Source organism: Amblyomma maculatum, chromosome 2 (genome assembly GCF_055883805.1).
Source record: "Amblyomma maculatum isolate TAMU_Amacu chromosome 2, ASM5588380v1, whole genome shotgun sequence".
Classification (NCBI taxonomy): domain Eukaryota; kingdom Metazoa; phylum Arthropoda; class Arachnida; order Ixodida; family Ixodidae; genus Amblyomma; species Amblyomma maculatum.
The window spans coordinates 31,339,157-31,355,318 of NC_139345.1; the positions used below are offsets into that span (position 1 = coordinate 31,339,157).

Here is a 16,162-nt window from a genome sequence, read left to right on the forward strand (position 1 = left end):
ATGAACGAATATACTCATAGGCTGTTCCCTTTCGCAATCTTCGTTTTCAACAGTGCTTAGGTTTAAACCATATTCCCCTTTTGGTTGGCATATATGTAGCTTTGATTATTATAATCTGCACTGGTACGCTGAAATCAGTTTAATAAACTCTAAGTTTAAAAATCCAAGAATCACAGGAAAGAGTGCAACACGTTTTATATGACTATTACTGGGACTTCGTTTTAAGTTTATTTCTTCATCAGCCCCTAGGCTTTATTTTTTAATTAATCGATATTATATCCTTGGTTTTATATAAACCGTACATTTTCCTTTCGAACAAGCCACCGGTTAAAGAAATACTGTAAATGCAACCCCCTTTCGCGCACGTAACCAACTATTGAAAGCATTCGTCCTTCTGGCATAGAACATGCCTCTCAAATCAGCTAAGCAAGATGGGGTCACTGCTCGTAACTAAGTTTGTTCAGATTCAGGTGAGAGTGTAAAGAGGAAAGTATACAACAGTTGCATCTTGCGTGTACTCACCTATGGGGCTGAAACGTGGAGGCTAACCAAGAGAGTTCTACTTAAGTTGAGGACAACCCAGAGGGCTATGGAACGAAAAATGGTAGGGGTAACATCAAGAGATAGGAAGCGTGCAGAAGGGGTCAGAGAAATAACTCAAGTTACCGACATTCTAGTGGAAATTAAGAAGAAGAAATGGGCATGGGCAGGAGATGTAGTGCGAAGAGAGGATAACCGATGGTCGCTTAGGGTAACAAACTGGATTCCAAGAGAAGGAAAGCGTAGCAGGGGGCGGCAGAAAGTTAGGTGGGCGGATGAGGTTAAGAAGTTCGCAGGGGTCAAGTGGATGCAGCTAGCACAGAACCGGGTTAATTGGAGAAATATGGGAAAGGCCTTCGCCTTGCTTTGAGTATAGGCAGGCTGATGATGACGATGATGACGACGATGATGATGATGATGATGATGATGTAAAAATTATTCATTGCAATATGCGAAAATATTTTGCTCCGTTGTTGCTCTATTGCGTGTTTTTTATAAGCGTTGTGCATATTATTTTTATGACACCCCTTTATTATCTGTAGTTCCCTTAATTCTAAATATATTATCCTTCATCATTCTCCTCTCTGAATTTTTTAGTCTACACGCCTGTTATGAACTAGGTGTGTACCGTCTTGCTGAGTCACCGTGCGGTAATTTCAGTATTATAAATTAAAAATAAAGAAAATGTTGTTCCTTCGGTTTATAAAGTTTAACTTCCCGAAACGACTCGAGCTATGAGGAACACCGTATTGGAGGGTACGGATAATTCCGACCACGGGGGGTTCCTTAACAATCTCTGACGTCACCGAGCGCACGGGCGGAATGATTTTCGCCTCCATCAAAACTCGGGCTTGCCCAGCCGCCGTCGAGGGGTGGTTAAGACGCCTGACTACTGTTCCGGAGTACCCAGGTTCGAACCTGACCGTCGCCGGCTGCGTTTCGATGGAGGCGAGAGGTTGAGGCGTCTGTGTGCTGTGCGATGTCAGTGTTGTTGTTGACCGTGGGAAGAAGGGAAAGAAAATGCACTGGCCTGAGACTGGCTCTGCAGCTGAGCCACCTCCGCTGCCTCGGGCGGATAGAGGAGAAAGAAGAGAAGAAAAAGAAGAAGAGGGAGAGAGAAAGACGCGCGTCGCAACAGCCGTCATTCGTTATCGAAGCGGTGGCGGGTGCAATGACCACCTACAACAGGTACAACCACCGGTAGCAGGCGAGCCCCCGCGGCAAGCAGCGGTGGCCTGCAGCCCCGTAGGGCCAGGAGCAGCCAACCCTCTTGTCAGTGCACGTTAAAAGATCCCCAAGTGGTCGGAATTAGTTCGAAGCCCTCCACTACGGTACCTCTGTCTCTCTTTCAACTTTGGCTCCCACCCTCCTCCCTTCCCTTAAAACGCGGGTTAGGTGTCCGCAGAACAACTGGGACAGATACTGCACCTTCTTTTCATTGAACTAATAAATGCAATTTATTGTAATGTAATTTAACCACTGAGCCATCGCGGTAAGGCTAAATAAAATTTGTATTGCTAAAAAACAGTGTAGTGCTCATTCTGGAAACATCTGAAGTGGGTTGACTGCAGGCGGCTGATATTACCAAAAACGAAATGCAACTTTTTCCGCGGGCAGACGCAGATCACACTATAGACGAAAATAGAAGCCTAGTCTCAGATACTTCGCGCAAAATCTAAGTTAATACGCACCGAACGCTATGTGAGTTTTCTCATTTTCATTGTTTGTCCATTATTGCTGCACAGCTGTCCTTTAACAGGGCTTATATTAAATTCTCTTTGGCATCCAAGGCACCCGGTGCGTTCTCTTTCCTTCCAAAAAGTGCTACCCAATTTGGACGCCGGAATTTCAACGCCTAGCGCGCACTTAGGACTAACGCAATAAAGACGCTACACCCAGCTGGCTTCATTTGACTTGCACATGCCGCCTTTTTTAAAACCTTGGTTACATATGTGCAGGAACACCCTGTTTATGAGTTGTTAAATGTGAGCCATGGCGGTCTTGGAAAGAAGCGAGACCAGCAGCGCGAGCAGGGCGCAACTTAATCTCACTGCACTCGACAACCAGGAAAACACTTAGTGCGGCGGCTAATGCATTTGAGCATCAACAGAAACAGCTGTGTGCGCACAATTTCTTTGAGTGCTTTAGTGCACTTGGCGCGTAATTCAAGCACCATTCCGTTCCTGAATTTGACCTTGATTTCACTTTGGCAAGTAAAGCTTAGCAACAAAGTGGCTTAGCTTAACAACCACCCCACTATGGTGGTCAATTTACACTATGATGTACATGACCTTTGACCTTTCTTGACATTTGAACGTCAGCCGCTAGGCGGGCTTAACCTTGCATGGCGTTAAACACGGCGTCACCTTTTGTTTAAATAGTGACTGAGAGCTACCGTTCGTCAAACTAGGTTAAACCGCATATATGCTAAAGCCTGCACTTTTTTTATTTTTTCTGAGATCAATCCTGAGCTGTTCGAACGTTCTTAAACTGAGAAGGCAGCCACCTGAAGATACATTTCTCTCTAGCTGCTGTTACGTGCCCATGTGGTTTCATTTCGACCTTGTTTCTTTGCAGAGATGGCCACAAAGAAGTGCTTGGAAAACGGAACATGGTTCTACAGCGCAGAGCTCAACAGAACGTGGACCAACTACACACGCTGCTCACGTCAGGCATACATGTCTGAGAACATATCTATTTTTGAGGTACGTTTTACGACGATGCGCGAAGGTCAACGTGCATGACCCTCTCGCCGTACTCTCTTTGTTGCGCTCTTTGCAACGCATTGCTTCGTGTGCTTATTTAATAAGAAAGCACAACTGAAACGCTCAATAAGTAAAGGGCAGCTGCTTCGTTGCAGTCATGTGCAGCCGGCCTACCCGAAGTTATTACAGAAAGGGACGCCGCCCAGGGCAATCCATGGTTCCCCCCCCCCCCCTTCTCCGAGGAGAGAGAGTGTCAGAAACAGCTGCAGCGCTCTCCCTTCAGATCGCTCGTGATATAGCTTTCTTCTTAATTTTGGTTGCTTCTGCAAACCTTTCGGTGAGCGTTCTTTCTGATCCACTCCGCCCTATTTTCACTCGCTGCAGAGTTTATGACACCTTTGCGAGTAGTTTCGCAACAACGTATCAGTTCCACAGCATCAAGCAATGTATGAAATACTACAAGTAGCTTGCGCCACGAAAACAACTACGATGCTCCTCTTTTATTGGAATAGATTAGAATTAGCTCGAATGTGCCACTCAGTAAGGTAGCGCTCTTGCGTGTTCATGGTGACCTTCGCGCTCACAAAAAAAAATAATAATAATAAACAAAAATAAAACAATATATGGAAAGTCATCTGTTTACTGCCGCATACTCCGCTGTATTAACTATATACAGAACGTTTCACCCAAATCCCGCAGGAATGTATAATTGGCATCTTGAGTAAGAAAAGCGCTTTCTTCAGCTTTGGCAGTGTCAGCGATAGATTGCATCAGGATACAGTTAAAAAGTGTTAACTAGCCGGCTAGTCAACTAATATCTGACAGCCATGTTTTAGGCTGTTACTTAAACGCATTAGTATAGTGGTGAGGAGGAGTGTCATTTTATGTGACTCACCTGCATAGAACCAGGATATTTTCTTATTGAGACGCTTGGAGACCAAAGTAAGTAAAATTGATATCAGTTCTTAGGCTTCCGGAAACGCAATTCCCGTCGTCGCTGCGGTACGAGGAATTTGGGGGCCGCATTCGGTCGAGCGCGTGTCGCACTGTATATATTCACAGCGACATCTCTCTCGTGGCTAGTCGGAATGATGGAAAGACAACATTACCACGAACCGTTTTAAACATTCCTCGGCCCAACCATCATCCGACGCCTAATTTCCAGTTTAAACGCAATCATCTTCTGCATATCATCAAATGAAAACACGTCATTCTTCTCAGGGCTGCAATTATAGCGGCTTACGGTAGGGCAGGTCCAAGGGGAGCTGTACAGGCATGGGCAGTAACGTAGCGAGTTCTACGGTGACCTCAAACGCATGTTTGGTGACACTGACGTTTATCTAACGTTCTTAAGCGCGTATGTATTGTCTTGTCTTCCTCCGCAGCCTCACCTTCAGACCATCAAGCTCATCTCGAAAATTGGCTACACCGTGTCCCTAGTCGCCCTAATCGCCGCCTTCGTGATACTGTCGTCCATAAAGTAAGTCACCAGTCATTTCGAGCGTGCATATGTGCACGTCCACGCCAGTTTTTTTATTGTCTCACGAAGAAATTAAGAGTGCCGATTGAAATTAGCTCATGCCATCACGGCCGTTGATAAGAGCTCCGTGAGCTTAGATATTCAGTTCTATTCTTGCTGACGGGAGACCGTGCTCATTAAACTCGAGGACAGCATTCGCGACATTAGAGGCACGTCTGAACCAAAAACCTCAAGCACGGAAGGCATCCTGAAAATGCAACACAACTTTTTTAGAGAACAGATTGTAGTATTGTTTGTAACGTTGTAGAACGTAATTTTTTTGTTTCCCGTGTTTGGTACGCATTTGAGGCGCAACTAGTCTAGTCAAATGGGAAGGGTAAAGTTTGAAGTAGCCTCTAGAACCAGTCCAATATGAATGCATATAGCATGAAGCTTATGCATTCCGCACTTCGTATTCGATGCAAAACAAGTGCGTAAAGTCAGAGCCATTCTTAGCGGAAGCAGTGCGGAATCTTTACCACTGCTTTCGATATTTTATCTTTCTTTCACATGCTTCCTCGGACCGGAGCACAGCTGACCACGACGTGCTAGACCCACCCAGTTCCGACCCTCTACCTAGTTCCCTCTGGCAGTTTTATACCTACCCAGAGGGAACTACTTGCATATCTGAAAAAAAAAAGCAATCGGCGGAAAATTTAAGAAAGGAAACTTTAGAAGGACCCCTAAATACTTCTAGGATAAGTCGAAATATTTATGATTTTGCGCCAACCACTATGTTTATTGAAAACATTTTCATTAGAAATAACAAATGAAACCTTTATCAAATGTTTCTGCCCACTTCAGTGAAAGTGTAGATGTCGAAAATTTTATTCCGCTTAAGTCCTGGCGTGCATGCGGCGCTTAACGACAGCATCCCAAACTCGTTCCCTCCTTACCCGTGGCGTTTATGGATAGCAGACTTAGACCACACTGAAATAAGAAATTTAGCTTCTGATATTTACAAATAAGTTTTGGGGCGCCGTAAAGATGATGTACAAAAAAGAAACACTCCCTCCTGCCACTCGAACTCGAGTGAAGTACCACGTCAAAAAGCTGCGTAAACAACGCTGTCACTCAACTCTCTCACTGCTCTGAAGACAGCGTACGGGACCCAAACATTCACCATAAACGCAGGAGAGGGTTTCGCATCGCGTGAAATGTCAGTTCTAGCGTTAGGAAAGTTTCAGGGAACCGATTTCGACCTGAGTAAGTGCAGAAATGCGATGCTACTCTGCGTGCAGGGTGCTTTTTTTTTTTTTATCTGTTTCGTTCAAGTGCACAGGTAACATAATAAATCTACTCCTAAATAATGTTCCGATTCATTGGAAGTCTGCACAATTCTACGGATGAGTTATATAACCTCTAATAGCAACGTTAGGATAATTCGGATAATCCTTTATATTAAACAACAATGACTACATAATATCAGGGTACTTTTGAGTGGCTTCAAAAGCCAGGATGAAAACGCGCCTGGGGAATTTCTTTTTTTTTTTTTTTTTTTTTAATTCGGTAGAGGCAGACAGAAAAACCGCACCTGTAAGCCAAGAGACATAATCCTCTGTTCGTTTCCAATCCGCGAAGAAACATAATCCTCTGTTCGTTTTCAATAAGAAATATTTCTCTTCGAGTTCGATTACATTCTTGGGGTTCACACTCAGCTTAAAGGCATTGCGCTGCCTTCTGCCAAGGGCTACGTATGCCTGGGAGATATCTATTAATGACATTGTGGGGCGCCTGTTCCTGTAAACTTGGCAGATTTCAGGTCGAAGTTCATTCTTTTCGAGCGCATCGCCGAATCTCAAAATTTTACGTTTGATAGAAAGAGCAAACGTGAAATTCAATTTTTATTTGCAGCGACACTACCTGCTTTTATATTTCATAAAAATTTAACATGTCGCTCTTGCTGGCGACCCTGCTCTTCTTACGAAAGCGAATGGCGAGTTTATTCGTGAGAAGTTTTCAATCAAAACGTTTTGCCTGCCGATGAAAACTAGCGAAGACTGCGTTGAAATGGAATCCGTGTTCACCTACCGGAAGTGGATGCTAGTGCACATCCACCTCCAGGAATAAGTGACGGTAAAACTTTCATATCATTAAATTTTCTTAGCTTCTCAGAGCTGTTTCTAGCGATAATACTGTATCTGTCGTACGAATGCGGCGATATGTCGACACGCAGGCCAGTTTCAGTATGTCGGTCGAAGTGGCATATGCGAAGTGTGTGCATCGTATGATCTCTGCTCGCAGGAGGCTACGCTGCCCACGCAACAGCCTTCACATGCACCTCTTCATCTCCTTCATCCTTCGTGCTCTCGCCTTCCTGCTCAAGGACGCCCTCTTCGTCGAGGGCGTCGGACTCAGCGGAAACGTCGACTTCAGCAAAGAGGCAAGTACACGCAAAGTTTCACACAATCAGCGTACTTTCAAAGCGGAAACTTGGTCAAGGCCAACCAAAGGAAAGAAAAAAAGAAAAGAAAAATTACAAAATGACTCGTTGAACTGAAGTCAGAGAAAGACAAAAACCACTGTGAGGCTGCTCTCTCTGCTCGACCCATTTTAGGTAAGACGGATATTACGTGTTGAGCTATATGCAAAATGAAACATCAATACAGTAAATATGCCACAGCGCTTCTGTCCAAGTCTCAGCTGATAAACGTGGCTGCCCTCTAGGATAGCAGAAGCGACGAAAAAGCTTACTCACAAAGATTGTGTTATCGCCAAAATATGTTTGTTTTATGGCGACAGGTCTGTATAAAACAAACAGATGCGGCGGCGTAGTTACAACTAACCACGAGGCGCTGTGAACTCAGTCCCGGTGTCAAAAAAAAAAAAAAAAAGAAAGAAATGGAGGGCCATTCAAACGGACTGACGGCAGAACAACATCATCTCTGTATTTTCTAACAATTTTTTTTTTTCAGTGCAGCCAAATTAAGATGACAAAGCATGATTTAACGCATAGGACATTCGATGAAAATACTGCCTGTAAAGGTACTTGCTTGCGATCTCCCTCGAAAGCATAAAAAAACATTGCCTGGAGCTTAGCTATAACTCGAAGCGAAAATATTAGCTGATGGTTATGGTTTAGCTTATGGTTATGCTTTATGATTTAGCCTATAGATATGCTTACAGTTAAGCTTATGGTTATGCATTATGATTTAGGCTATGGATATGCTTACGGTTTAGCTTATGGTTATGCTTTAGGCGTTTCAGACTCGGCTTTGGTGCGCCGTTTAGGGAGATTTTCTTCTCGTTGTTCAGGTATCTCGGACGCTCGTTGAGCTTTCAGCCTTTCATTTCTTCGCTCCTTTTCAGCCAACTCCCGTGGTAGCACTTCTGTATCGGTGTGTATGTATCGGCGGCATGTCAAAGACGCTTCGTGTCTACTCTTATTTCAATGTCATGTTTACGGCTGGCACGGCGCTATGCTCTCGTGCCTAACAACTGTGGATGCTTGGAAGGAAAGTGAAAAGAGAGAAAGGGGAGTCGGTAGTGGAGTTGGTTGGTTGGTTGGTTCACAGGAAGGGAAAGACGCAGTATCTGTCACACTTGCTCTGTGGACACCTGAACCGCGCCGTAAGGGAAGGGAGGAAGGTGGGAGTGAAAGTGCAAAGAGAGAGAAAGGGGAGCCGTAGTGGAGGGCTACGGAGTAATTTCGACCACCTGGGGATCTTTAACGTGCGCTGACATCGCACAGCACACGGACGCCACTTCGTTTCGCCTCCATCGAAACGCAGCCGCCGAGGTCGGGTTCGAACCCGGGAACTTCGGAACAGTAGTCGGGCGTCTTACCACTGCGCCACCCCGGCGGGGCCGGTAGTGGAGTGCTAAGGAGTAATTTCGACCACCTGGGGATCTTTAACGTAAGCTCACGTTAAAGATCCTCAGGTGGTCGAAATTACTCCTTAGCACTCCACTACGACACTCCTTTCTCCCTTTCCACTTTAACTCCTACCTTACTACCTTCCCTTACGGCGCGGTTCAGGTGTCCACAGAAACAAGTGTGACAGGTACTGCGCCTTTCCTTACTTGTGATGGAGTCGGCGGCGGCCACACGATTCGGTGGTAGACGACGGCTGTTGCGACGCGTGTCTTTCTCTCCGCTCTTCTTTTTTTTTTTCTTCTCTATTTTCTCTTCTGTCCGCACGAGGCAGCGGAGGGCCCCGCCGGGGTGGTGCAGTGGTAAGACGCCCGACTACTGTGCCGGAGTACCCGGGTTCGAACCCGACCTCGGCGGCTGCGTTTCGATGGAGGCGAAACGAAGAGGCGTCCGTGTGCTGTGCGATGTCAGCGCACGTTAAAGATCCCCAGGTGGTCGAAATTACTCCGTAGCCCTCCACTACGGCTCCTCTTTCTCTCTTTCCACTTTCACTCCCACCTTCCTCCCTTCCCTTACGACGCGGCTGAGGTGTCCGCAGAAAACAAGTGAAACAGTTACCGCGCGTCTTTCCCTTCCTCAATCAATCAATCAGGCAGCGGAGGTGGCTCAGCTACAGAGCCAGTAGCAGGCCCGTGCATTTTCTTTTCCTTCTTCCTTCAGTCGCAACAATCTGCGCCGTGCGTGACATCACTCGTGTTCCGACATACTCCGGCTCACTCGAAGCGCGGTGTTGATTAGCGTAGTGAAGCTTTTCACTTCAAAACGCGGTCTCCTGCACTCTTTTGAAGAAGCCGGTGCGTAACGGACTTTTCAGAAAAATGCATTACGGCTTCTGACTTTGCCTTGTCGGCTGCAAGATGAGAAACCCACTTACTAAGAAAGCTAATACCGTGGACGCAGTTTATGCGACTATCAGATATATTTTAAGTGTTGTCGACTTATACCTTAAGATTTTCGATTCGCCCTTGTCTTCTGGGGTCATCTGGCCTCGCTCGCCTTCATTCCAGACAAACCAAAAAGAAGCTAGGGAATCTATAGTGCGGGATGGTATCTGCGCAGCAGGAAGCCACGGAACAGCCGGCTCATCGCCGTCGCTGTTTGCGTTAATCGCATTAAATGCCAGCCGATGAACCCGCCGTCTTCTCAGCGGAGAGTGCGATGTAATTAAATTTTTCTTCAGGGTACGCTCAACCAAAAACAAAATATATGATCGCACGTTCCAGCCGCGTTATATTTGTTACGCATGCGTTTTTTGAAAGCCACGAGGAGGACGCTTTGAACTAGCCGCAGTCGCAAACCGTTTTATTACAGCTTGCGAAAGAAATACGCTGTAAGTATTGAACTCTCTCTTGGCAGTATTCGACTAACAGTGAATTCATGTCTAATTTGTTCTTAATCTTTAGGTAATGCAATGCTTTTAGCTTTTCATATTGCTCTTGAATTGTTTACAGAAGCATAAAATGGCTCTTTTTTTTAATGGAAGCAACACATTCTTCAACATATGGCACTTAGATACAAAGAATAAAACGTATTTTTCTAACGTCTAAAAGGAATCATGACAGTTGTAATTTGAAGATAAATTCATATTCGATTTCAATCCACATACGTGAAATTATACTTTCTCTAAATTAGAGCTCATTCATCGCAGTAGATGTTTTTAAAATCAATTTTTCCTACTAATCTTAAACCAGCTTGCTGGTGTGGCAACCGTTGATCGCTGACGTGACAGCTGCATACAACCGGCCCATGTCGTCTGCTACTGGGTGTTTAATGCATTCAGGTGCGTGCTTGCGCTCAAGCTGTAGACGCTGGCCGCTTTGAAAGAACTTATTTGCATTTTAGTTTTCGGAGTCCGGACAACCGCTTGCAATAATGTGGCTTCCACTACCGTGTTTTCTTTTTTTCTTCTGTCCATGTTTTACTTGTGGCAGCTTTTTGGCATTCAAGAAAAAGGCAGGATGTAAACTTGCACTAACTTTTCCAGGTTCTCTGTACCGCAGTACCCTTACGGCCTACTTCTCTTGAGGCTTGCGGGTCAAGCACTAAACTTTTTTTCTCTGCTTGAATCCTGACGAAGAAGCAGACCTCAGATGGAACCTGCGGTTTTATTACGCCGTATTTCACGTGGGCTGAGTTTTTCAGGAGCTTTACGACAGAACGCAAGTGACTATGAGTGAGTCTGTCCTGTCAGCAGTTTTGCCAGCAACGCGTCGAAAAACAAAGCTATTCGACGTAAATACCGCACAGTTTCTTAAATCCGCATTACTTTCCTTCATACTTGGTGAACAATGTTTTTAGTTTATGCTCTGTATCTTTACCTCGGAAACAGACTCCTCACGGTACATAAATTTGCGAAGTGCGGCTTGTGAGTCTAGTGGCTGCCTAGATGATAATGATAATTTGGCTGTCTGTTTGAACTCAATGCGGCACTAGGCAACTGACGCAGACGAAAAATGACGGAACGCGGAAAATCGCCTGCGCTTTTTCTTCTTTTTTTTTTTTTTTTGCATCCGATAAAAGGCAACCACCCAAAGAAGTCTTTTGTTTTTTTAGCAACAACTATGCGCGAGCCAATGCCGCAGGGGGCTACGGTATTAACTCCGCGGCCCGCGCCGCTCTTTTTGGCATTTATGTGCCTTGCGGTGCCCTTCTTAGCAATCCTGGTCCGCCCTCCTCGTTTCTGAAAATCGATCCCTTTTTGCACCGACTGCTAATTGCCAGGCTGGGGATGCGATTGAAGGTTTTGTTGATAGCAGCATATACTAGGATGAACCTTGTGTTAATTCTGCCATGAGTGGGATTTCCGGCTGAATGGAATCCTTGCTAAGTAACTCAGAGGAGGAACTGCAAAGAATGATTAATTACCTAGACAGGAATAGCAGAAAGGTAGGCCTGAAATATGTTCAACAGCCTCTGGAAGGAACAGCAGTTCATAATAGGTGGCGAAGCACCGGAAGATGTCTACTTAGGACAGGTAGTAACAGCAGATCCGCACCATGAAAGGGAAATGACTAGGAGAATAAAATTGGGATGGAGCGCGTTTGGCAAGTATTCGCAGATTATGACTAGCAGCTTACCGGTATCACTCATGAGGAAAGTATACAACAGTTGCATCTTACCTCTACTCGCCTATGGGGCTAAAATGTGAAGGCTATATGACGAAAAGGTTTCTACTTAAGTTGAGGACAACGCAAATGGCTATGGAACGAAAAATGGTAGGTGTAACGTTAAAAGAAAAGAAGTGTGCAGAGGGGGTCCGAGAAATAACTGGAGTTAATGACATTCTAGTGGAAATCAAGAAGAATAAATGGGCATGTAGTGCGCAGAGAGGACAATTGATGGTCGCTTGTTGTGGACGTGTCCATCAACGACTCACATTAGGCAACGGATAATCATGAAGGTGGGCCTGCGGTGGAATCGCGATAGTGATTATGAGAAATGGACAATGGACAATCGCTATACTGCCAACCTTCTCGAATACATAAGCGCAACTGGACTTCACTCCTTCTTTTAACTTTCTATCTCCTGCATCCCATTCCCCCTTTCTCAACGTATGCCTTGTGGCAAACTCTTCGAAAAAAAAAAATTGATGGTCGCTTAGGGTAACAAATTAAATTCCAAGAAAAGGAAAGCGTAGCAGGGGACGGTTGAAAGTTAAGTGGGCGGATGAGGTTGAGAAGTCCGCAGGGGTCAATTGGATGCATCTACTACAAGACCGGATTAATTGGAGGAGTATGGGAGAGGCCTTCGTCCTGCAGTGGGTAAGCCCGGCTGATGATGATGATGATGATGATGATGATGATGATGATGATGATGATGATGATTATGATTATGATTATGATGATGATGATGATAATGAAAGTGTTAATGCGCAACAAAGATTGCTGAAAACAAACATCCGTCTGCTGCGCATGCGTGATCCGTTCTGATTAGGCACCGAGCGTGCCTGCGGAGTGGCAGATGCGTGCCTGGCAGTTACCGGCCCTTGCGACATGCGCCTTTCGCCAGCATGAACTGCGAGGTTAGTGTAGCTCCTTGGACATATTTAGTTGGTTAGGCGAACAAAGCAGAGATCTGAAAGAGCTTATGAAGATCTCTCTGAAAAAGTCCCGTGTAATCATGTGGGACTTTTCATGATGCTACTAGCAGGCAGCGCTTCGAGGGCGAGGCTGTCAATCACCTTGTTTACAAAGACACTTAAACGTCAAGGAATCCGTCGTAAATGTGTGGGAAACCTTTGATCTGTGGTTGCTGCACTTAGATTTGTCAACTGAGGGAAGATATCTGAGGAGAAGTGACGTAGCCGAGGTCACTGCCGTGCCGCTGCTGCTGCAACTCTGGAAGGCGGCGCCATTGGTCGACGTCGCAGTCAACAATCCGTTGGTTAGAGTTGCTGGTCTACACTTTTTTCCCGTCATGCTCGGTTTTCCTTGCCTGTTTTTTCTGCTGTTCTTTTAAGATTTGTAGCAGCTGCTTACTGTGTCTCCTTTTCTCCTGGAATTTGGTTTCTTGCCCTCTTTCACTTCTGCTTCCATCTCCTTTTAAGAGTTTCTTAAATGAAACTTGACAAGTCTACCCCGGTCAAATGTTATGTTGTTGTTGTTGTTGTTGTTGTTTTCTAAAATAATTTTTTCTTAAAATTATTTCAGAAAATTTTCTTGTTTTCATTTATATCACCCAGCATAGTTCCGCCTGTCCGGGCTTCGCCAGTCTTTCATCTTTGGGATTCCTTTTTCTACTCTCGTCTCGGAGAAAGAACATGCAAAGGTCTCCGCTGTTCTACGCTCGGCGCAACTCCTCTGGCTTCGCTTGTGCAAGTCGTCTTCGATTTCGTGTTCTTTCAATGCGCAGTGACAGTTAACTCGTAATAGCTTCCGCCAGTCTTGACATCTGTGGAAAGATCTAACTTTTTTATTCTTTCTTTGCTTGCTTTCCTGTTTTCTTTTTCTTTCTCTCCCGCACTCATCACCTCGTAGAAAAAATTTCAGGAGTGCAAATTCGTTCTGTCAACTCAGCAACGACCGACGGGACATCATTCATTTGAAAACCTCCCCAGTGCTCCCAAGTGTTAAATTGCTTACGGGCAGCCGGTTGTTCCTTGTGCTGGCTGCACCAGCGTCACTGATTAGGTGCTTGCTTGCGGGTCCATCCAAACAAGCGTTCCCCTGTGTTATATAAGTACGCCCACATTGCCGCACAGGCTTTTAAGTGAGCGTGCTGAGTCCTGTACGCTGACATATCTCAGGTTGTTCCCTTGAAGTTTTTCGAACGTTCCAAGTGAGCTAGAGTGCCAGGGTCGCGTCCTGTACAGATGGCAGACGTCGAGCACCCAAGCAAAGGTTTTTCAGTTACTCCTGGCTAAAGTTATAAATTGGCTAGGGTTATGCAATGTACAAACACTGTAGACGGCACTGACATGAACATTACTCTCATTTAATGATAAGCTAGAAAACACCACGGACACAGTAAAGGGCCCTCACAAAGTTAAGCAACATAGAGACCGATCAAAATTAAGCTTCACGAATTTCTTAAAATTGAACGATAAAGGTAAGGGAAATCCATCTTTGCCCACAGCTACCATAGAGAAATCGTTGAAATTAGTAATGTCACCATAATCCGTCTAATTAACTAAACTACAGTAATAAATCATTTAACCGTTTTGGCTGAACTGAATGTTTATAATGAAAACATAGAGGCGGTTGCATCTCCGTTATCCTGCATTTGGTAGAATCCTTGCATAGAATGCCAGTTTCGATTGTAGTTCCAGATAGGGCTGTCTTGAGAAATATATCGTGAATTATTTCTCAAATGCTCCCAGTCAACGTGGCTTCAGGGACGGAAAGAAAATGCGGCTTGCAGCCTAAGATTTTGGTCGGGAGTTTATCTTTGCGTTTTGCAATATTTCCCTAGGCGTAATCATTGTATTACAACTTGCCGTTCAAGCAGAGGCTGTCTTGATTCATCGGCACAACCTTGTAGATATCCAGCAGCAGAGACGACCAAATTTTCATCAAACCGCTTAATGGGACATATCTGCCAAAACTGCAAACTAAAAACCAACTCAGATATGGCCGCAAGTAATGAAGCAACTCAGACGTGCCCAACATTCTAACCGAGCAGGAGTCACCTTACACTTTGCATTTTCCATGCACAGTAGAAACTACTACATTGCTTAACACTCCTGAAAATCGTGAATATCCCTCCCAACCCCTCCCTTTTTTGGGACGCATAAATCGGAGAGAAAACTAGCAGGCGATCGACGTGCCGATCAGGGCGAAATTGGTTGCGCTAGACTTTATTTCGCCTTTGCATGGCACGGCACATAATACGCATTCTGACGGGCCAGACGTCGCTGTTCGTAGCTCGACGGCCTAACCGCACGTCTTCGACGTCTTATACGCCACTCACCAAATGCCCTACTTCATGAAAGACATCCACAAGCACTGCAGGTGTCGTTAACCCGTCGAGGGAAGCTTGCGCCCAGCCACTTCCACGGAAGAGTGGCATTCGGCGCGTGCGCGCCACTCTGATGTCTCCACTCCTCTTCTTAGCTCACTTTCTCCCTCACCACCCCTTTCCGCAGTAGGCGCACGTAGGGAATTTTCCAGCCATAAACCCACTCAAGTTGTGTAATTATCCGCACGCTGCAGGAGCCACTCTGGATTCTTTCTGTGGAAGTCGCGCACTTACCGACATTTCTATTCTCTATCCCGAAATTCGAGATGGGCGCAGTTCACTACCTCCCGTGATCCGTCGATGGCAGTCGGTAGGTGCCTGCGACCTTCAAGCTTAGTGTGATTGGTTACGCCAAGAAGCACGGTAATCCACGTCTGGGCGCGTGCGCACAGGAACGCACGGTAATCAAGCTGATGTGGTGACGTCACTGGATACCAGCAAGAGCTAAAGCGGTAATCAATAGAGAAAAAACGAGTTTGCAACTTGCTACGAGCTGTTGTACTATTCTGTGCGAGAGTGGCAACGACATATGTATTCTATGATTCATGAAGCCATAGCTCGTGTATAAACCGCACTCCGGCGAAAGTCGTAAGAAGTGAGGATCTTATATGAGTTTCTAAATAAGGGAACGTTAAGCAATAGATTCTGATTTTTCTTTTCAGAAATTTGTTTTCTTTGACGCGTTGGACAGTAAAAACGCTAACAGCTGTTATTGCAGGCGAAAAAAAAAAAAGAAGAGTGTTTCTAATGCTTAAAAAAAGGGGTCCGAATTAAATAGCTTTGTTTCTTTTTTTGTGCTTTTTTGCGTCATTGGCGCACACTGTATGCACATTTGTTTGCAGTAGTACGATTGTTACCTTTGTTTTCGTTGCCTTAGCATGTTTATGCTGACAGCAGACAACCTCGAGAATGCTCTTTCAGTGCTAGTACTTGATACTTGCAAAGATAATCGGGACAATGCGGGCTGGGCGCACGCATTTAGTTATCAAAAGAGCGTTAATTCGAAGACAACATTAGGAGGACGCTTAAGCTCCCGAACAGCGCCTTTAACACCGCCTTTTAATTTCG

The 16,162-nt window shown here is 45.2% G+C and overlaps 1 protein-coding gene across 8 annotated transcripts in view; it reads left to right on the plus strand.

The window, feature by feature from the left end:
* The window catches only part of LOC146198282 (parathyroid hormone/parathyroid hormone-related peptide receptor-like), a 350,560-nt gene that overhangs the window by 279,161 nt on the left and 55,237 nt on the right, over positions 1 to 16,162 (plus strand). For all 8 annotated transcript variants that reach the window (XM_084593693.1, XM_084593694.1, XM_084593695.1 and 5 more), the window contains 3 exons: positions 3,118 to 3,245; positions 4,631 to 4,725; positions 7,009 to 7,147. In XM_084593693.1, coding sequence (XP_084449819.1) covers positions 3,118 to 3,245; positions 4,631 to 4,725; positions 7,009 to 7,147 — 362 coding nt within the window. The remainder of the gene's footprint in view (positions 1 to 3,117; positions 3,246 to 4,630; positions 4,726 to 7,008; positions 7,148 to 16,162) is intronic.